General features: G+C 36.8%; 1 protein-coding gene across 3 annotated transcripts in view; it reads left to right on the top strand.

Moving 5' to 3' along the window:
* The window catches only part of arfgef3 (ARFGEF family member 3), a 116,257-nt gene that overhangs the window by 67,237 nt on the left and 24,980 nt on the right, over positions 1–24,040 (top strand). For all 3 annotated transcript variants that reach the window (XM_051650864.1, XM_051650865.1, XM_051650863.1), the window contains 11 exons: positions 1,082–1,261; positions 1,735–1,876; positions 3,224–3,346; positions 7,328–7,431; positions 8,518–8,662; positions 9,711–9,839; positions 9,970–10,146; positions 11,630–11,744; positions 12,783–12,885; positions 21,266–21,397; positions 23,256–23,386. In XM_051650864.1, the coding sequence (XP_051506824.1) occupies positions 1,082–1,261; positions 1,735–1,876; positions 3,224–3,346; positions 7,328–7,431; positions 8,518–8,662; positions 9,711–9,839; positions 9,970–10,146; positions 11,630–11,744; positions 12,783–12,885; positions 21,266–21,397; positions 23,256–23,386 (1,481 nt within the window). The remainder of the gene's footprint in view (positions 1–1,081; positions 1,262–1,734; positions 1,877–3,223; positions 3,347–7,327; positions 7,432–8,517; positions 8,663–9,710; positions 9,840–9,969; positions 10,147–11,629; positions 11,745–12,782; positions 12,886–21,265; positions 21,398–23,255; positions 23,387–24,040) is intronic.

Genomic DNA, 24,040 nt, shown 5'->3' with positions numbered 1-24,040 from the left:
AAATCACTGTTCCGTGTATGGTTTGAAACACAATCGTCCTCATGTTCTGCTGCTGGACAGCGATTCCGAGTAAACTTCCCGTTGCCTTTGAAGGAGTGCAATGTGAATGCTGTACAAAGTAACATTTAGGCTATCTTTAACAACGCTATTAAAGTAAATAGCAGGTGCGACAACCGTGCTACAACATGGGCCACCGTCTTGATTGTTTTGGGTTGAATGGATCACATGACTGTGTCACATGACTACAAATACGTCATCGTTTTCAGATATTGCCATTTCCCCTGTCCACTCTACAACGCAAAGACGCCGTTTTCAAATTTATGTTTTTGAAAAGCGAAATCTTTGCTGTCAAAAACACTGTCTCAGTGTGGCAAACGTAGAGAAAAAGATGCGTTTTCAAACGAAAACATATTAGTGTGGATATGGCCTAAGCGACACATATGGCTCTTCAGTTAGTGCAACATCTATATCTAGTTTTTGGATTTCTCAAATGTACATCTGCAAAGCACTGGACTGCATCAATAGGGGTCTAAACAGCAAAAGTTCTGAAACGCTACTGTTGTGAGCATTGATCATGTTTATCTTTCAGCAGTAAAAAAATATCAAAAACAACATTTTGGGCCGGGGACCTCAGGTTGATTTGACATGGAATAACCCTAATACAATATATAGAAATATAATTGGGATAAGCCTTTAAAGTTGCACTCACAAATTTTTATTGATGTTGTGCTGTCGTTTTGGACTAATAGTGACACCTAGCAGCGTGGATGCAGCATCATACAAAAGCATTGGTTTTCGGTTATCATGCCACTGTAGAAATGTACTAGTGAGCCATGATTAATTTATTCTGTAAGTGAAAGTGTCCGCTAATGGGGGGTTATCGAGATAAAATAAGGAATATTTGGCTAGTCATGTAATCTCAGCATGACCCTATGAGGTAGCCCAGCTGCATGCACAATAAGATGTGAGTGTACATAATTATTTAAATTTTTTTCCAATAGCACTATTCGCTTCTTTAGGGTTAAAACTTTTTAATGAGGAAAACATTACTGAGTGCACCTTTTAATTTAATTCTTCACAGGCGGCATGTCACAAGGAGCGTCACGTATCCCAGAAGGCCGTGTCGTTCATTCATGATGTTCTGATCGAGGTTCTGAGCAGCTGGGCAGAGCTCCCACACTTTCACTTCAATGAAGCTCTCTTTAGACCCTTCGAGCACATCATGCAGCTGGAGCTCTGCGATGAAGACGTACAGGATCAGGTAAAATCAAATCATATTGTGACATGACTACATGATTTCAAAGATGTGAATGAAGCTTACAACTAAAAATCGCCCAGTGGGGCGCCACCTTTATTTATTTTTTTAAAACAATTTTTTGCATTTAACAACAATAATAATATTAAACTCAATGGGGGTCACATTCAAGGTACAAGAAGCTGGAGATAAATATACATAGCCTGAATAGGTGCATGGCTTCCTCATGGAAAAATAAAAGGTGGAAAGAAACACAAAAGAAAAATACGGGGGTAATGACATTTCAGAATTGTATAAAACATTGTGTTGTGTGTGTGTTTGGATGGGGATGAAATGTTTGTGTGGTGTCTCTTTTTGTATTTTTGGAATTCAGTGGTTCTCAACTAGTGGGTTGCGATCCAAAAATGGGTCTTATGTCTTTTCTGATAGAGTAGTGGACAGCAGCGCCGCCTTTAATTGCTGTCTGTCATTTAATGCAGGTGATCACCTCTATTGGCGAGCTGGTGGAGATGTGTTCTACTCAGATCCAGTCTGGCTGGAGACCGCTGTTTAGTGCCCTCAGAACTGTACACGGCAACAAGACGGACATAAAGGATTACCTGATAGGAGAATATTCAATGGGTTTGTGCGCTATTCAGTTTCAGAAGTTCAGAATCAGTTTTACTCTGCATATCTGAATAAATGTCATACATTAAAACAATAAGCCACTTGAAGCCACTCCACTTTGCAATGTGCCTAAGAACGCTTCTGAACCGTCTTGAGTGGTTTATTCCTTGAATAACTTGGAGCAATATGATAAAATACACCAATGTTTACTAAATAGTTGCATTTATTATTAATAAAAATAAGAGTAAACAAATGTCTGCAAGGTTATATAGTATGTTAGCTGTAGGCTGTTTATAACTTGACATTTTAATATATGGTTGTTTCTTTAACTTCAGGCACTTTTAGCACTGCAGTCTTTGTGAAAGTAAAGTCTTGATTAAACTTTTTTTTTATATTGTCACTAGTTTGTCTTCTAACAATGTCCAATAGTGTATCTACATGCATCACAGGACAAAATGTCATTTTATTTCTGAAAGTCATGAAAATTCCAACCACAGTGTTATTTCCAGCACATCTCAAACTCTTTATGTTGTTTAATAGAATTCTGTGCTGGAAATGACACTGATGGAACTTTATAGTACTGCCAATTTCTGTTGACCTCTCTCATCAACAAGATGTTTCCGTCCACAGAACTGCCGCTCACTGGATGTTTTTTGTTTTTGGCACCATTCTGAGTAAATTCTGTTCGGAGACTGTTGAGCGTGAAAATCCCAGGAGATCAGCAGTTACAGAAATACACAAACCAGCCCATCTGGCACCAACAATCATGCCAAGCTCCAAATCACGGAGATCACATTTTCCCCATTCTGATGGGTGATGTGAACATTAACTGAAGCTTCTGACCTATATATGCATGATTTTATACATTACACTGCTGCCACATGATTGACTGATTAGATAATAGCATGAATAAGTAGATGTACAGGTGTACCTAATAAAGTGGCCAGTGAGTGTATGTAATACATTTTCATAGATTAATGTTGAAAGTCTGGGTCTGGGACAAGGCCAAACCGTGAAAATCTATACATAAAAGGCATTTGAAAACAAATTATTGATGAAGGCATGGCAAAAAGTTTCCAATTCAATTTTAATAAGACCTTTATATTACAAAACAATTTAATTCAAAATTATATAATTGTTTTAATACAAATCAACCTCTGGGACATGAAAGTGCCTAAAGTTTGAAGAAACACCCATATAATATATCATATCGGATACTTGCTGAATTATTGTTGTCCTGGCATTTCTCAATCACATTCCTATAATTACTGATTGAATAAACTCTTAAAATATTTCATCAATGGCTTTAATGTAAAATTCATTCCTTGTGGATTTTTCCTGCTTTTTTATTTCTGAATTCAGGGAAGTCACAGGCACCTGTGTTTGATGTCTTTGAAGCCTTCATTAACACAGACAACATTCAGGTGTTTGCCAATGCAGCGACGGATTACATCATGTGCCTTATGAAATTTGTCAAAGGTTTAGGTGAGCTGCTCTTATATACTATATAAGCCATGTATTTCAGTCATGATAGCTCTCTGAATAAATTTAAGCTATTATTATGGATATGACAAGTTGCTAGGTTTGGTTTTGGTGGATTAGATCTGCTGCTGCAGAGCAAGTATGAAGACTTGCCACGGCTAGAACAAAAACAGACATGCCGCATCGAGAATATAGGACATTCTGCTGCTACAAAAAAAGTTTTGTTTTTTCTGAATGATGTGTTTTAAAGTTTAATTACATTTTATCATCAAAGAAAAAACTGTCTAATCTAAACAAATTATAGAACTATGGAATGAATCAGATGAAACTATCAAATGAAAACATAAAAATTACTTTTTAACATACCATTGCATTATATTAAATAAAGTGCCTCTATACAGATACTCAAAGCACAATCCAGAACATAACATTGGAGTTTTATTTTAATTTACATTTTTTAGTTGTTTTGTGTGTGTGTGTGTGTGTGTGTGTGTGTGTCAAATACTGTAGAGTAGAGCATCACATTATTAATGAAAGCACTGATGAAAACTTTTTAGTACAACAGAAATCTTGCTTGTGAGATATTGCTTAAATATAATGTAATTATTAGTGAGATTATTATTATTATATTAGATTGAATATAAAATTTTACTATACAGTAATCATTTTTTCTTTCATAATTTCTTAAAATTTATGCCTCTAGTTAAATTGAGCTTTTATATTCACAGAAAAACAATTAAGCACTTTCGGTTTGTGTGTTTATGAAGTCAGATTAATGACTAAACAATATAAACAATATAACTTAATGTGCTTATTTAACCGCAAAAGTTTGCGATTGAATTACATAAATATATGGTTTGCATGTGCTGCACGCTTCAAGGTTAATGAGCGCTCTGTTTTCAGTCATCTACTATACACAAAGTGCGCGTGTGAAGCCCATGAAGCGGTCGGCTTTACACATTCAATTTGAAGCACGTAACTAAATCTTAGCATTTTGTGGTTTAATCATCACACTAGGACATATCACAATTTTTATTTGTTTAACCCTTATGCACTGTTCATCACTAAATAACATTCCTGTTGTTCCCGGTCAAAAGTGACCGGAAACAATAAGCGTGTAATTGTTTTATTTGTTATGAAAACTCTAAATTAAATCATGTAAAAACACTAAAGTTGTGGTTTTTGGATGGGTTTTTGGGTATTTAGATGTTATTATTTTTAAATATTTCTCAAATACTTAACCAATCCTCATAAATTATATACCGTTTGAAAGCTTAAAGTCTCAAGAAACAAACTGTGCTGTCCATTGAAAAAACAACAACAAAAAAACACGTAATTCCAAATATAAACACTAGATGGCTGCAGAGAGCTTCTTATTCATCCCTGGTTGAAGAGAAGATGATTTCTAGATTTCGTCACAAGTTCTGCATTTAGATATATATTTAAACATTATCAAAGACTACTTTCGTCAGTTTTTGCATAACTGAAATGAGTAGAATAACAAGTAATAATTTATCCCTGGTTGTAACAAGATGAGTGTGTGTGCGCGTGTGTGTGTTCAGCATTGTAGATGTGTTATGGTCTCACCAATTCATTTTGGTGTGTGTGTGTGTCTTCTGCATTGTGGCTGATTTATTGTTTTTTTTCTTTTAATAATAAAAAAATGTATATGGCGGTCATTTTTGACTGAGAACAGTACAAGTGTAACATTTTTCTCTACCACTTAAACTGATCGAATCAACTCCAGTTTCTTTCAACAGTCCATGAGGGTTAATTCTGCACTGACACATCCATTTTATCCCCTATATATCAAATACCTCGACATTCCGCATTTTATAGTTAATTCCGTTTTTATGACTGGATTTTATGACTGATAAGTCAAAGGGGCCTAAATATGGTTGTCAGTCCTGTTTTAGAGTGCTTAATAAAGTTATGTGTACACTTAGTGAGAGTGATAACTGCATTCTATAATCAAACTGACATCCCTTAAATTTTCAAGACTCACAACTGTATTTTCAGTAAACCTGAGCTGTGTTACTTACAGTTGATGATCCCGATTAAAATGAGCCCAAACACAATGTACCACGATGCATAGATGTTAAAATAGTCTTCAGCGATTCATCAGGATTAGAGTAAATACTCAATTAAATGGAGACTGTACAAGGGTTACCATAAATACTCATATAGATATAGATTCTAGTTTATTTCCCTAACCCAAATTTACAATAACCAAACCTTAAACAGCAGCAATTAAGAGTTGAACAGATTGTAATTTTTTTCCAAACTTTTAAACAACATCTATAATGTTTCAGGTGAGTCATTTTTCTTTAATAAACTAACTCCAATTTGAAGGGTTAAAAGGCAGAAAGTAAAATTCGCGATATCAGCCACAATGAGCTGTGAGTTATCATATCGGCCCAAAAATTCCATTATGGTGCATCTCTACTGTTAAGCTTAAAATACTATGTGTTTTTCACTTGAGAATGAATAGCTGTCATATACTGTAAAAAGTCTCAGTAATTTATGCAAACAATAATGAATTAAATAAGTTACTTGATGAATGCACAGTAGCGTAATGCCATTGTTGTGTGCTATTCTTTAGAGACCCACCAAACTGTGCCATTTATTGGTAGACCCAATATACGACAAACAATAATTTGTTAATATCAGCTAAAAGATATTGGTGAAACCGATTATCAATCTGTGTGTGGCAAGCAGAGCAGGGCCGAGAGCCATGGGAACAGAGCGAGGCCGCTGGCGAGATTGCTAATGAGCGTCATCTGCGTGCCACACTGGCCTCGTGTCTCACGGAGGAGCTCCGGGAGGATAAAAGGAGTGACAACAGTGAAGGACGAGAGAGGACCAGGCCTGGACTATTTACGTTGTGTTTTGTTTGTTTGTGCAGTAGTCGTCCGTGAGGGGCTGCCGCTTTACTTTTGTTTTGTGTTTATTTTATAATCAAAGTATTTTTGAACGTTCGCCGGTTCCCGCCTCCTCCTTCCCTGAACTACTAACCTTGTTACACTGGTGCCGAAACCCAGGAAGGAAGGAGAGACACGCTGTCAGAGAGCACTCGCTGCTGAGGAGGTCAGGCAGCATGAGGGAGCGGCGACCGCCAGTGGCTGCCCTAGGCAGTGGTGCTGGAGCGATTGAATGACAGGTGGGACGGAGAGCTCGCTGCCGTGCTCCTGGGTCGAGGAGGGGTGGCTGCCATCCGTGAGGGGAAGGAGGGGTTGCCGCCGTTCGCCAGAGACCAGACCTGCTGCCGTACGCCATGATGTGGGAGGAGCAGGCAGACCGATGGAACGGGGAGCTCGCTGCCGGATGCTGTAATGGAGGGGCCATCGCCGGCCGCCAGGAGGGGGAGTATCAAGCCGTCCACCGAGGAGCGTCCAGTACCATCGCATGGCACCGCGAGTGAGGGCCTCTCGGCTGGTGGAGGACCGAGCGGCAGTGTGTGCGGGAAACGAACCAAGACTTTTTTTTTTTTCCTCCCCTCGGTCTCTCCTTTTCTCTCGCCTCATCTGTCCTTATCCCCAGGTTGTACAGCCGCTGTAACAGGCCCCCCGGGGGGAGTAGAGCGCAGTCTCGAGGGTACCCCCCGGCCTGCGAGGGGTGATGGGGGTATGTGGCAAGCAGAGTTGTGGGAACGGAGCGAGGCTGCTGGCGCGATTGCTAATGAGCATCACCTGCGCGCTGCACCGTCCTCGTGTCTCACGGAGGAGCTCCAGGAGGATAAAAGGAGGAGTGACGATAGTGAAGGACGAGAGAGGACCAGGCCTGGACTATTTACGTTGTGTTTTGTTTATGTTTGTGCGGCAGTCGTCCGTGAGGGGCTGCCGCTTTACCTTCGTTTTTTTGTTTATTTTATAATTAAAGTATGTTTGAACGTTCACCGGTTCCCGTCTCCTCCTTCCCTGAACTATTAACCTTGTTACACTGTGTTGTATATTTTCTTTGCTATAATTGTGTAATACTTTGTAGGTGAAGTGGACTATAAGGAGATCGGGGACTGTGTTCATGTGAGTGGATTCAGCTCTACAGATCTGTGTCTGCCTGCACTAGACTATCTGAGGAAATGTTCACAGGTGTGCAAGATGAACTGATCACTGTCCAGAAATGATTTAAAGGGATCATGGCATGCCTTTTTATTATTTTAATATGTTCCTTAAGGTTCACTTATAATATTAGTAAAGTTTTGTGCACAAAAAACAATCATCTATTTGTAAAATATGGTAATTTTTCACCTTCATTCTGACCCTCTGTCAGAAACACTTGGTTTTGGTGCTGCTTCTCTTTTAAGACAGTAAACGCCCCCTGTTCTGATTGGCTCTCTGCTCTTGACTGACTTCCATACCATCTCACTGCTCACCGCTACTGGACGGGGCTATGGAAGTGATCAGATAAAATAGGCATTGATGTTTTATTGTGGAGGCGGTCAGATGCAAATGTCTACCATAATGTGACATCACAATGTGGGGGAAGTGGAGAACGAGTCGTTTTGGCAGCTTGGTTTCAACAAATGCTCTTTTTGCAGAGAGGAGGAAGTTTTGAGTTTTTATAGTAGGCCTACTAAGTACTCAAAGATCAAGTCAAATTTAATTCCTCAAATTCCTCATGTCATGACCCCTTTAATACACAGTTTCTGAAACTAAGGTTTTTAATGTGCATTTTAGTCAAAGAACATTTACAATTCATGATTCTTTTGGATTTACATGAATTGAGCTTGAAAACTGTTCATTTAGTTGTAGTTTTTTTGTGGGGTTCAAGTTCACTTTAGTGGGTTATTCTCCAATATACAATGGGGTCCAAAAGTCATATACAACATTTAAAAAAAAAAAAATGAAACGGAAAAGTTATGATGTATAATAAATAAGATATATTTATCATCTGGTTTTGCACAAACGCAAGTGCATGTCGTTATTAAAGCAAAAGCTAGACATACCAAACACTTAAAAATTATGACATTTATGTTATATTTGTAAATATTATGTAAATATTTGTAAATAAACATTTTGTATTACAGACCAAAAATGCTAAATATAAGTATTTTACTAGTAGACTCAGACTTTCGGATCCCACTGTATGGGCCTCACCTAGCAGATTTTGAAGTCTTGAATACTCTTAAGTCTTGACATGTCCTGATGCTACTGCAAATTATTGTATTTGTCCAGCTGCTTGCCAAAATCTATAAGATGCCTTCTAAACCTGTGTTTTTGGGTGCGCGGCTGGCTAGCCTGCCCATGCGAGCACAGGAGCGGTCCATCAGCAGCGAGGACGGCATGGACTGTGTGTTAGCCGAGTTTGATGATGACACAGGTGACTTTTCAGAATGCCTTTCTCACATTTCACCTTGATTCTGCCAATGACAAAGAGAAGAGAAAGTTTTCTAGGTTTTTTAATTGTTACTTAAAGTAGAGATTCACAATATATCACTGACCATATTGCTACTTATCAGCATCTGTCTGATCAGGCTGATATTGGAAGCAGATAGTATTGGACCGATTCCCCCCCACCCCCCATATACATTATATATACTGGATATATACACCGATCAGCCACAACATTAAAACCACCTGCCTAATATTGTGTAGGTCCCCCTCGTGCCGCCAAAACAGTGCCTACCCACAGCTCAGAATGGCATACCGTAGACTTTGTCAGTTCAAACCAGTCTGGCCATTCTCTGTTGACCTCTCTCATCAACAAGGCGTTTCCGTCCACAGAACTGGCACTCACTGGATGTTTTTTGTTTTTGGCGCCATTCGGAGTAAATTCTAGAGACTGTTGTTTATGAAAATCCCAGGAGATCAGCAGTAACAGAAATACTCAAACCAGCCCATCTGGCACCAACAATCATCCATGCGATTTATCTAATCAGTCAATCATGTGGCAGCAGTGCAGTGCATAAAATCATGCAGATACGGGTCAGGAGCTTCAGTTAATGTTTACAACAACCATCAGAATGGGGGGAAAATTTGGACCGTGGCATGTTTGTTGGTGCCAGATGGGCTGGTTTGATTCTGCATGGGCAAGCACCAATGATGTTCTTTGTAAAAATGTAAAACTCTATGTAGTTTTATTTTCTGGCTGATAACCAATAAATGTATATATACATACATACATGAATTGGATGCTAGTGTGTTATAGGTGGTTGCTAGGGCATTTCTATGTGGTCACTATGCGGTTGCTTACTGGCACAAGCCAAAAGAGCACACATCACAGTCTATGATGTGATGTATTGAATTGTTTTTGTCTCTTCGTCTCATGATAGTACTAGTGTTGCTTGCCCTAGCGAGCACAACTAGTTATCAGTAATTGATATAGGCTAAATTTTAAGTGTGATGATGAGTTGTGTGTCTGTTTGCAGGTCTGATCCAGGTGTGGATTCTTCTGTTGGAGCAGCTGACTGCAGCCATGTCAAACTGTCCTCGTCAACATCAGCCGCCGACACTCAAGCTGCTGTTTGAACTGCTGCGAGAGGTCACCAAGTTACCAGGTCAGACCCCTGTACACTACACTACCCATAATCACACTGCACACATGCAAGAGTCAGTCTATGAAATGGGCACCTTTTTCCAGTTTGGAACATTGATTGAAATAAGCAGCTGTGTCTCCCTTCTCCACAGGGCCTGGCTTCGCCATCTTCTCTGTCATTCAGCTCCTTCTCCCTGTCATGTCACTATGGCTACAGCGAAGCCACGGCGATCACTCGTACTGGGACATCGCCGCGGCAAACTTCAAGCACGCTATCGGACTGTCCTGCGAGCTGGTGGTGGAACATATTCACAGCTTCATCCATTCAGGTGAAACTCACTGACGAATTGTTACAAACATCATGAAGCTTTAATTCATTTGTTTTTACATATAGTTTTATTCAATGCACATTCAAGTTATTTTAAGCTGTTCTAGGTGAATCTCATCATGTCTGGGTCACATAAATTAAATGGAGCATTAAGATTTTTAGGACATTTAAGGTTTTTGCATTGTGGCATTATATTCATGATATTTAGACACATTTACCCACCAAACTGTTATTACCATAATCCATTTGTTTACACACTTTTTTTTATTTAGATTTTTTGTAATTTTCATATTCTAAGTACTAACTACTGTACACAGTTACTGTATTGCTGTAAAACAGTAAAAATACTTTTCCTTAATTAGTAGTTTTGTCTTCTAAACATTCTTAAAACAGGATACATATACTTGACAAGCAAAATTGCACAAGATATTTTTTCTTTTTTTTTTCTTTTTTTTTTGCAGTGTACTCCCATTTAATTTTTTTTTTTAAACTTAAATACTATATTATATATTTTATTATTTTTTAAATTGTCATTATTCTTAACAATGTTTCTTAGTACTAAGTACTGTATAGCTTATTGTACACAGTTTCTTTGAAAATCACAGTAAAATACTGTAATACAATTTTTTATTTAAATGTTTGACTGAAATATTGTTATATCATATTATGATATACTTTTCTAATTTTCGTGAATCGTAATGGTTCGAGTGACTAACTACTGTACAAGTTACTGTACAAAGTTTCTGTGAAAATTACAGTAAAATGCTGTAATAGAATATTTTTAAAATATAAATATTTTATTTAAATATTATATTATATATACTTTTCTAATTTTCATGAATATTAATGATGTTTCTAAGGACTAACTTCTGTACAAATTACTGTATAAAGTTTCTGTGAAAATCACAGTAAAATACTGTAATACAACATTTTTTACATGTAAATATTTTATTCAAATATAATTATATCATAATATTATACTGTGTGTATATATATATATATATATATATATATATATATATATATATATATATATATATATATATATATATATATTTTTATTCTCATTATTCTCAATGATGATTCTCAGTACTAACTACTGTACACTGTACTGCTGAAAAAAATGCAGTAAAATACTATTATATCATAATTCTTTGAATGTGAATTGTGGGGGGAAATGTGCTTGTTGTCATGAAAATTAAAAACATAATATAATAAAATAGAATCATTTTCTATAAGCAAAATAGAATTTCTTATTTCTCACTTTTAATTTTGGGGTGATATATGACCTGGACATGTTATTGAATGGTTTTGTGAGATTTACTCTTCTAATACTTGATAAATACAATATATTGAACAATTATTTTTGAAACAACACCTAAATGTAACAATCTAGATGACAGTTACTGTATTAAGTTGTGCTGTCTATTTGTATCTATAGTAAATGATGTGACGTGTGTATGTGTTTGTATATTTTTGTGCAGATATTGGCTATGAGAGTCTGATTAACCTGATGCTGAAAGATCTCTTCAAACTGCTGGTGTCTTGCGTAGCTGAACCAGCCGAGACCATTTCCAGAGTGGGCTGCTCCTGTATCAGGTGTGTGTTTGTGTGTGTGTGTGCATTATCTGGGGCCTGTTGTTTCAAAAGAAGATTTTGGGCTGAATAATAGCCTCAGTCACCATTCACTTTCATTGTATGAATTGTGAAAAAAGCTTGGAGGATCATCAGAGACTCCAGCCACCCGAGCCATGGGCTGCTCTCACTGCTACCATCAGGCAGGCGGTATCGCAGCATCAGGACCCGCACCAGCCGATTTCATAACAGCTTCTTCCCCCAAGCAATCAGACTTTTGAACTCTTGATCTCTCGTAATCAATATACATCAGAACTGCACTTTATTAATCTTATTATCTCACACTGGACTGTCATAAATTATATTCTCTCTTAACAACACACTGGCAACTGACTATCAACCGACAGCCTGAATGTTAATACAACCACTATACAACCTTACTGCACATTTATATATATTATTTTTATTATATACTGTGTATTCTATATTGTGTGTATTGTATACTGTACATTGTATAGTATTATTTGTATATTGTGTTATGTGTAATTATGTGTATATTAGATATGTAAATTGTGTTGTGTAAATCTGATGTTTATTGTAAATTGTTATATGTCTCATCTATGTCTCATCACTGTCACGACTGCTATGTTGCTCGGAACTGCACCCAACACTTTCACCCACTGTTGCACTTGTGCATATGGTTGTGTGACAATAAAATGATTTGATTTGATATGGAGAAGAAAAAAGATGCAATGAAAGTGAATAGTGACTTAGACTAGTATACTGCCTAACAACTCTTTTGTGTTCTGTGGAAGAAAAAATGGCACATGGATTTGGAGCAACATGAAGGTGTTTAAATGATGATGAAGTTAGATTATTATACCTACTGTGCTGCATAAAAGAACATCACTACACACCCCAGATACCTCACCACTAGCTTATTTAACTTTTAAATTCAATAAAAAATAATGACGTTATGCTGCACAATATGATTAATACATTAGGTCTTCAAAACAGTACAGTGTATATATGAGGTTGTGATGTGTTGGATTTGATTGTCAGGTATGTTCTGGTAACAGCGGGTCCTGTCTTCACTGAGGAGATGTGGAGGTTAGCCTGCTGTGCGCTTCAGGACGCGTTCTCTGCCACACTGGAGCCGGTGAAGGTCAGTATTATAAAAACATTGATTGCACTCACTGAAGTTACCATGTCTTTTATCCCTTTTTCACCTGGTGCTGGTCGCCAGTCTGGAACTGTTTTACACAATTACACTGGAACAGAAAGTTTGTTCTGTGCCAGAAAAATCGGATACGCACCAGCCCCTTTAACCTGCTGGTTTGGAACCAGGATCCAGTAATGTCAGAGGTCAGGGAACAAGATAATGTTCAGGGTTAATCCTGATGAAAATGTTCGTTGACTAAGGTTTGTTTTATTTTTATTAAAGGTTTTTTTTAATGAAACTATACCATTGACGAAAGTATGACAAGAATATAAAATAAAACTGCAAGATATTAACAATGCACTAAATCTGTTACTTATTTTTAAAGAAAGAAAAATCTAGAAAGAATTGATTCTAATAATCCAGTCAGTATGTCTGCGTGAGCTGAACACCTGTACAGTGAACTTTACTGAAAGGTTAATTACCTCACTTAAACACATCCTATATACAGTTTGTGACATTAATCAGATACATTCACAACATAAATGTAAAATTACAACTTACATCTGCACAGACAATGAAGACAATGAACAGGTGAACTTGAACTATGTTACGCGCTAGTCAGATTGTGTAACTTCCTTAAAATCACATAATGCAATACCCTAAACTGTCTAAACGTGGGGAATTCACAACAGAGTAACTTCTAAACAGGAGCTATTACTTAAAGGTGAAGTCTGTAATTTCTGCGCTACTAGTGGCACCAAACAAAATTGTTTGGCAACACTCCTCAGACTCATCACGCCCTTTCGTACTCTCTGATTCCCTATGAGCAAATAGACAATACTAAATAAAAGGTGCTAAATGTTTAACGTCATAATGAACATGACCACTATAACATATACACACTGGACAGAAAGTATGGCAGAGGAATCCGGTCGTCCGATAACATCGCCGGAGCGCGGTATCTTACATAATTAATCTTATATATTTCATCTTTAATATTAAACATATTCATCTTTAATATGTTTATACATTTTTCAATTTTTTAATATTTGGTTCAAGTTTGGTCTGTAACAATTTGATACATGTTTTTGTCTTTTTGCACTTAATTGTCAACTAAAATCTTAACTTTGTTGACTATAATTATATGCCATTTTAGCGTGAAATAGACTAAAATGAATGAATATAAATTGTGAAATATTGACTAAATGCAAAGGACATTTTCGTCAAAAGACAATAATTATGACTAAAATAAATAACTGAAAATGTACACTGTTAATATCCTCACATTTTCACTGTTGTGAAAAGCACTACACAAATAAAAATGACCTGACCGCTGCCTTTATAAGCAACAACACTAACTACACTTCAAGCACGCCTTCCCTGGTGAGTGACAAACATGTTTTTTGCGTGTAAATCATTAATATCTTGTAAATGTAATTGACCCACAGGACCATATGAGGGATCTATCCTATTTTCTTAGGGCATAAAACCATATAGGTGAAATTTTTAGTAGGGATGCAAAGATACCACTTTTTTTCTTCTGATCCGATTCCAATATTGGAAATCTCAGTATCGGCCGACACCGATCACAAGCCGATACCAGTGTTGTTTTTTTGCATAATCAGTTTAGAATACCTTTACATTATTGCGTGGAACTAATTGGGAGTACTCTTTAATATATAAAGAGAAACAAACCTCTAACTACACATTATTTCAATATGAATGAATGAATGACATTATAAATGTATAGCTTATTAAGAAACATTTTATTATTAACTAGTATACTGGATAATGTAGATGCAAAATTAACAGTAATTCCAATATTCAAGTCGTTTTTTTTTTTTTTTTTTTTTTTTTTTAATGTTTCAACTTGCATCTGGACTTTAAAGGATTCAGATCTCTTTTTTGTTCAATTTAGTTATAAGACATCAGTCCACTTTTCATTCACAGTTATTTTTTGGAACCCATTCAACTTAAATATTGTTATAAATTGTAAATAAATACTAATGATGACAATAATAGTAATAATAATAATAAATTGTTATTAATATTATTATTATTGACTTTTTAATGTAAAATGTATATTGCACACCGCTGTGAAGGCTAAAAATAGCTGCGAGTGCATCACCAGCCTGTGTGTGAGTTTGTCAACAGAGCAGCACCATTCACTAACACGCTGGCGCTGCGCATACTATATATTTACTTATCAAACACAGCCTTTTGTGATCACAGAACTATCGTACATCTTCTGGTGGCTTTGAATAAAATGCACGAGTCATATGAACTGCTTTAATGGTGTTTTTATGGTTCTTTTATGTCATTTTTGGAGCTTGACAGTAACGAACATGACTAACAGTATCGGATTTGGATTGGGCTCGTCGGACCGATACCTGATCCATCTAAAAGCTCCAGTATCAGAGCCTATACCAATCCAGGTATCGGATCGGTGTATCCCTAATTTTTATGCCACAACAGAACATACTGTAGTAATGGCCTAAACATATTATATGAAGGTAAATCAGTAGCAAAACTCAAGAGCTTGCATATTTGGATTTGAGAACTTGTACAATAAAAATTTGAAGTTGAATGTTGCAGTCTGTACTCACAGAAAATTATTCAAAGCTTTTGAATTCACAATTGCAGACAAGTAGTCACAAATGTGTAAAATTACATTCACAAAAATACAGCTACAGACACAAACTTGTATTACACATTAACTTTTGTACTTTAATTCATTTTTGCAGTACAACCACAAATTGGAACTTACAACCACTCAAATCTGGTACTGTAAATTTAAATCTTCACGTCTTGATTTTGCAACTAGTTTTGCACACTTCCTGTGTGGCTCTTACACCTGTCAGGTGGTGGCACTATGACTGTGACCTAAAATAGTCAAATCCATGTGATTAGCCCCCAAGGCTAATACATCTAAATTTTTAACCAAATCACACATTGCACACAGAAGATACGAAACACTTCCTGTTTCCCATTCTTTGCCATTAATTTAATGCTTCGCCATGGTGACACCATTAAAAATGTCAAAAATCTGTTCGCAATTTAGCATGATGTTGGCCAAATTTGATGCAAGTAACATGAATCCCCTAGGTATTTAAAAGTTCAGAGTTTGCGATTTTTAGAAAATCTAAAATGGCCGAATTCCTGTTGGGCGGAGCTAATGACTGTAATTATGAAAGTTGTCTGGCTTGGTGAGAACTATATATATATACCAAGTTTGGTGACTGTAGGTGAAAATGGGGGTGCTACATTCAAGTCCTAAAATTCAAGTTCAGAGCTTGATGTAATTCAAGTTCAAACTGCAAATTCAAGTCCCAATGGCACATATTTCATTCCATAATGGTGTTTTTGTCAGTGGTCTAGTGGATACATTTGAAAACGTCGTCATCACGTTGTAGTGTGGACTATGAAAATGGATGTATCTGAAAACGATGACGTATTTGTTATGTGACGCTGTCATGAGATCCATTCAACCAAAACAATCAAAATGGTGGCCCGTGTTACAGCGGCGCTGTTGTGCCTGATATTCACTTTGATACTAGCGTTGTTAAAGATAAATGTTACTTTGTACAGCTTTCAAATTGCATTTCTTCAAAGGCGATAGAAAGTTTACTCTAAATTGGTGTCCGGCGATGGAACACAAGGACAATTGTGTTTCAGACCATACATGCAACGGCAATTTTTCGCATGCGCAGTAAGGGGATTTAAGCGTTTTCATACATTTCAGTGTGGACGAGAAACTTTTTGAAAACGCTTGAAAACGACAATGTGGACAGAGAGCGTACGAAAATGCCGGATTAACGTAGACGTAGCATCACTCACACACACACACACACACACACACACACACATATCCTGCTTACTGAAGCTCATATTTTACAGTTATGTAAGTTTTGCTCTAAGAAGTGCTGATATAGGTCAAGCAGAGAGAACTACCAGACACAGCAGCTTTATTCATACAGCTCTTATAGTACAACTCATACTAAAGAGCATATTCTGTTCTGTACAGCATGTGTTTTTGAGTTCATGTGTTTGTAATGGGTTGAGAATTGATACATCACATGTGCACAAATAAAAAGAGTGATTTCATTCGCTCTGTTTTTGTCATAAAAAAATGCATATGGATCAGTGACAAGTAGGGATGTCTGAGATGATGAAAAGGAAACATATTTTAAAAATCTAGTTTTAAGCACATGTGCCAAATTCTTAGAAATGTAATATTTTAAAAAAAAAAGACTGTTTTCAAGTTGGATTTAACTTCTAAGTTAATTTGATTCTAAAAATGTAAAACCATCAAGTAAAAAGTAATAACATGTTTTCCTCACATCCTAAAAACATACAGTACTGTGCAAAAGTCTTAGGCACATAAGATGTTTCACAAAAGCATTTGTCTTAAGATGGTTATTTATATCTTCAGCTTTAATGTGTCAATAGGAAATATAAATGTTAGACTCCCAAACATTACTTTTGCAAATAGAAAAGATTAAAATAGAAGAACAGGGAGCCCTGCAACAGATGTCATAGCCCCCACAAAGCCCCCCACTGAACATCGTGTCAGTCTGGGATTACATAAAGAGAGAAGCAATTGAGACTGTGAACTGTGGTGAACTGTGGTGAATTCTCCAAGAAGCTTGGAACATCCTATCTGCCAACAACCAAGAAAAACTGTGTCCAGGTGTACCTAGGAGAATTGGTGCTGTTTTAAAGGCAAAGGTGGTCACACCCAATATTGATTTAGCTTTTTTATGTTTGTATGACATTAAGTGATAAATGAAAATGTATGTCATTTATTTTTGAAGACATCCACACTATGCAACATTTTTCACAAGTGCCTAAAACTTTTGCACAGTACTGTACATGTAACAAAGTTTGCGATGCAGTGCAGGGAGGAGGGGGGAGACGGCGAAATCCAACTCAAAAGGTCATTTTATTTTTATACTTTTCAGTATTTAACACTGTAACAGGTAAAGGTCGGGCAGGGAGGAGGCGGGAACCAGCTGAACAGTCAACATAAAATGTATAGGACAACATAAACTAACATAAAACATAAGGACACACAAACAGCGCGGCCGCGTGCGTCTCTCTCTCTCTCAAATTGGCGTCTCCGGCTGCCCCTTATTTCGCTCTCCCGCTGATCAGCTGATTCAGCGCCGGCCGTGCTCCATCATAGCCTGGCCACACCCTCCACCTCATCACAAACACACACTCAATGTTCGCTTTTCAGAAGAACTCCTTTCTGGTTCACCCACACGCTGGAAGCTCAGCTCTCTCTCCCTTCACTGGCGTCTGACTCGCTCTTAAAACCCGTCTCCGCTCACACTGCAATGACAAACAGCTGTTAGAGACAATCATTGCCAGGTGATGATCCTTACCATTCTCATCTCCTGATCTCGCTCTCTATTCACAAGCCGGCACTCAACCACGCCCCCACCACCACAATACAGTACATATGTACATGTCTTGATCATTATAAAATGTTTAAAGGGATGCTTCTTTTACTCACCCTCATGACGTTTCAAACTCGAATGACTTTCTCTCTTCTGCGGAACACAAATGAAGATATGTTGAAGAATGTCTGAGCTGTTTTGTTTTTTCAATGGGTGATCAAAACTTTCAAGGTCCAAAAAGGGCATAAAGGCAGCATAAAATAATCCATACGACTCAAGTGATACAGTTGTGCTCAGAAGTTTGCATACCCTGGCAGAAATTGTGAAATTTCTTTTATTTAAGGATAGTGATCATATGAAGCCATTTATTATCACATAGTTGTTTGGCTCCTTTTTAAATCATAATGATAAAAGAAATCACCCAAATGGCCTTGATCAAAAGTTTACATTCCCTTGAATGTTTGGCCTTGTTACAGACACACACAGGTTTAAATGGCAATTAAAGGTTAATTTCCCACACCTGTGGCTTTTTAAATTGCAATTAGTGCCTGTGTATAAATAGTCAGTGAGTTTGTTAGCTCTCACGTGGATGCACTGAGCAGGCTAGATACTGAGCCATGGGGAGCATATAGGAACTGTCAAAAGACCTGCGTAGCAAGGTAATGTAACTTTGCCAGTCTTGAAAATGCCAGTCTGTACTGTTCAATCACTTATTAAGAAGTGGAAAATTCAGGGACCTCTTGATACCAAGCCAAGATCAGGTAGACCAAGAAAGATTTCAGCCACAACTGCCAGAAGAATTGTTCGGGATACAAAGAAAAACCCACAGGTAACCTCAGGAGAAATACAGGCTGCTCTGGAAAAAGACAGTGTGGTTGTTTCAAGTAGCATAATACGATGATACTTGAACAGAAATGAGCTGCATGGTCGAGTTGCCAGAAAGAAGCCTTTACTGCGCAAATGCCACAAAAAAGCCCGGTTACAATATGCCTGACAACACCTTGACAGCTTCTGTCACACTGTAATTTGGAGTGACGAAACCAAAATAGAGCTTTATGATCACAACCATAAGCGCTATGTTTGGAGAGGGGCCATCAAGGCCTATAGTGAAAAGAATACCATCCCCACTGTGAAGTATGGTGGTGGCTCACTGATGTTTTGGGGGTGTGTGAGCTCTAAAGTCACGGGGAATCTTGTGAAAATGTATGGCAAGTTGAATGCAGCATGTTATCAGAAAATACTGGCAGACAATTTGCATTCTTCTGCACGAAAGCTGCGCATGGGACGATCTTGCGTCCCATGCTTAGGGTCACATGACAGTGACCTAAGCACAAGGCCAAGTTGACCCTCCAGTGGTTACAGCAAAAAAAGGTGAAGGTTCTGGAGTGGCCATCACAGTCTCCTGACCTTAATATCATCGAGCCACTCTGGGGAGATCTCAAACGTGCGGTTCATGCAACACGACCAAAGACTTTGCATGACGTGGAGGCATTTTGCCAAGACGAATGGGCAGCTATACCACCTGCAAGAATTTGGGGCCTCATAGACAACTAATACAAAAGACTGCACGCTGTCATTGATGCTAAAGGGGGCAATACACAGTATTAAGAACTAAGGGTATGCAGACTTTTGAACAGGAGTCATTTCATTTTTTTCTTTGTTGCCATGTTTTGTTTTATGATTATGCCATTCTGTTATAACCTACAGTTGAATATGAATCCCATAAGAAATAAAAGAAATGTGTTTTGCCTGCTCACTCATGTTTTCTTTAAAAATGGTACATATATTACCAATTCTCCAAGGGTATTCATACTTTGTTCACACGTCCTTGCGCTTGATATGATCACATTCAATTTTGTGCCTTCAAAAGACGCACAAACTACATGGACTACTTTTTTGATACTTTTGAGTCCTTTTTAAACTTAAAAGTGAGGCACTTTCAATAAATATTTATATCATTAATTTTTAAGATGGGTATCGATGTAGATTTCCAGATTTGATTTCATTCTGATTCATTTTGAGTATATTTCAGTTATAATGTCCAATATGCTTACATAAGACATTCTCTCTCAGCTAATGCTATAAATGTTTGGTTCTCAAACTGTGGGACGCATACCACCAGTGGTATGTGGAGTGCCCTCAGGTGGTACACAGCACGACCTGGGATATATACATTGACCTCATGCGACCCCATGTCCACGTGTGGACATTGTATTTTGGCTTTGCTATTTGCAATGCGTAATTTAAAGGAATTCAAACTGAATGAATACTGTTCACAAGACTCTGCACTGTCATTGAAGGGTTAAACTTCTGCCGTACCAAGTCACGAGACCAACAAAAGTGCCTCTGGTAGGAAACCTCTTTAAAACCTATTGAAACCTGATTTGGTTGTAAAGAGTAGAGTCTCTAGTTTTGTTTGATATGGAATACAGCTTTAAAAAATCCCTTCATTTTTCGTGCGTCAGCGCGCTGATAAAGATGAAGTCCACATGTGAAAAATGGGGATTTAATTACCTAAAAAGTTGGAAAACATGTTTTTTTTTATTTTTATATTTTTTTATATAACTTTCAACATTAAAACATCTGTGGGTCATTTAGCTTAATTTTAATATACATTTTGTTATATTTTATTTTGTTATCACCATACAGTACAGTTCTATTAATTAACATTAGTAAATGTTCCTGTATATTTACTGTGCATTTTCACATTGAGAATCCATGTATTCATCCAAAAGATGAAAAATGTTTCTTTCAGAGGCTTTATATGGAGTTAGGATGAAAATAAGGTGCATTTTGAACTGTTCTGTAACCAGTGCAGACAGACAGCACACTGGAGGTTAAGTCATTCACTAAATAGGGAGCAAGGGAGCACAGGGACATACTAACTGTACTATACTATTTCTGTGCAGCTAAGTGCATTCACTCCTAACATCCGACCAAAAGTTCCATTTCAAATACCTTTACTCTCTTCTGCCGTGTAGAATCTGCTGGCTTGTTTCCGGAGCGGGTCAGACAGTTTCGCGGGCGATGCGTGTGAGGTGAAAGTGGCAGCCCCCTCACATTCCCCCTCAGCAGAGGCCGAGTACATGAGGATTCGGGCAATGGCTCAGCAGGTACCTGCTCAACTCACATTATTTACACACCTGTACTCTGACACACACATCATTTACACCTATAGAGCGCAACAGTCGGGCTCCGAAATAAAAATCCCATTAATTTTCTCCATAGGGGAACAGATTATTAATAATAACTTATAAAACCTTAAAAGACAGATATGCTACTGTTGAAGCCATTGGTCCACATTATATTAAATTCATTTTTGAAAAAATCTATTTAATACTGGAATTTGAGCTGAAGAACTACACTACCTATGATCCTGAAGAGGAAGATGCACCAATCAGAGAATTGTGGCGAACAAAGCGCGCCAAACAAGCTTTGCGGTTACACCCATTCCCATGACACACTGACGAAATCTCAAAGGTTTTGCTTCATGAGAATTAAGGGCTTGTGGGTTTAATCAGAGCATTAAAATAACATGTGAAAATGAAGAAATTAGGATTTTGTTTTTTTTTACTATTGCATAATATAATACAAATATAATAAAATATATGTAAAATTATTTTATTTTAAATTTATAAATTATAAAATGTATGAGTTCAAAATACAAGTGTAAATGTAAAATTTACCAAAAGGAAAGTTGACCAAAAAGAGAGACATATTTCAAGTATTTAGGAATATTTTGATATTTAAAACATTATTTTTTGTCATACATTTTTAAAGCTTTAAAAGGAAATCATAGTTTATTCCTATTTTATAATTAGATTTTTATATTTGAAGTTAAATATGAAAAAATGACTTAAGGTGTATGAAGCACACATTCAGAAAAAAAGCACACCTTAAAAAATGACAATTTATATGACAGTTAATCGTCACAGCCCTAAAACAGACAATTAATCATCATCATTTTTTTGCTTCAAATCAAAGTTTGTAATGTTGTGACTCTCCTCAGAGCTGGCTGGTTTGTTTTGTGGCTTACAACCTTTTTTATGAAGGATTTTACTGAATCCCTATGGAAAAAAATCAAAAGGAAAATACTTTCGGAACCATAACGGTTAAAAAAGTGGGCATGCACTGTTGCACTTTATACACCGACACACACATTATTCAACAACATATACTGCAACGACATACTGATACTATTGGAAAAACAGCTGCACGTATAAAATGGATCATTCCAGCTTTAAAATCCGATTGGATGAGCCAGGTAAAATACACTCATCTGCAACTGCACATTCTTTGAATTGTATATTAATGCACTAAGTTGCTACCTTTCTTCAAAAATATAAACAACCTGGGTGAATCTTAGAAAAATATGTCCAGGTCACATTTATTTTTTGGATCATTAGGAGAATACTATAATACAAATATTTAATTTTTTTTATTTGTATTTAAATCAGGGTTAAATAAAAACAGTGCAACAAATTAAATGCTTTACAATTTAAATAATATGCCATCATTTTCTAGCATTATTGTAATGAGAGTTAACATTTTTGCATTACAGTAATGAGAATTTGGGGGGAAATGTGCGTTGCTGTCATGAAAAAAATGTAACAATGAAAAAAATGTGAAGGGTCCTAAAAATAGACTTTCTTTAAGCAAAATATAATTTCTGATTTCTTTCTTTTGTGGTGAAACAAGTATAATGTTCTTGTCAGGTTCTATTTTATTTACTGTAAAGAACTATATTACTTGTTAGGAAAATTGTTTGTGTTGATTATTAAAATATATCATTATTTATTGAATATTGGTGTAATTTATCATCATATTGCCACCATTTATTTAGGCAATAAGCTATATGAGGCTGTAAATTACTTCAGTTAAAGGATTAATGCTTTAATAAACAGCTACTAAGCTCTTGTTATTGTATTGTTCAGATGGATTGGATGTACAGTAGTTTTTGTCTTCTTGCAGGTCTTCATGTTGGATACGCAGTGCTCCCCAAAAACTCCCAGCAATAAGGATGGTTTTGAGCATGCTCAGTCCTGTGTGCTGATCATTGAACTTCCTGCTGATCAGCATTCTAACGGACACACTCAGAAGAGGTGAGAGGAGGAACATAAAAAAAAAAGAAAAAAAAAAGCATATACTGTATATATATATATATATATACTGTATATACTGTAAATATATATATAACATAAAAACAGGGCACTGACTACCATACACAGTGAAGGGGTGAATTTGACCCCAATATTCAGATTAATGGTCAATTAATACAAAATATTATATAAAATATATGTTATGAAAATATATGATCATAAAAATATATATATATTATATAAAATATATATTTTCAATGATAAAATATTATAATATGAGTTTCAATTACAGATTCTTACAATTTTACCTTTGGTTCCCACAAACATTGAAAATTTGGTTACATCCTTCACATGATATATTACATATTTGTTACTATATACACCGATCAGCCACAACATTAAAACCACCTCCTTAATGTCATGTAGGTCCCCCTCGTGCCGCCAAAACAGATCTGACCCGTTGAGGCATGGACTCCACAAGACCTCTGAAGGTTTCCTGTGGTATCTGGCACCAAGACGTTAGCAGCAGATCCTTTAAGTCCTGTAAGTTGTGAGGTGGGGCCTCCATGGATCGGACTTGTTGGTCCAGCACATCCCATAGATGCTCAATCGAATTGAGATCTTGGGAATTTGGAGGCCAAGTCAACACCTTGAACT

This window comes from Myxocyprinus asiaticus, chromosome 23 (genome assembly GCF_019703515.2).
Source record: "Myxocyprinus asiaticus isolate MX2 ecotype Aquarium Trade chromosome 23, UBuf_Myxa_2, whole genome shotgun sequence".
NCBI classification, from domain to species: Eukaryota; Metazoa; Chordata; class Actinopteri; order Cypriniformes; family Catostomidae; genus Myxocyprinus; species Myxocyprinus asiaticus.
The sequence above is the reverse complement of the archived record's forward strand: the minus strand, read 5'-3'. Positions and strand labels throughout refer to the sequence as shown.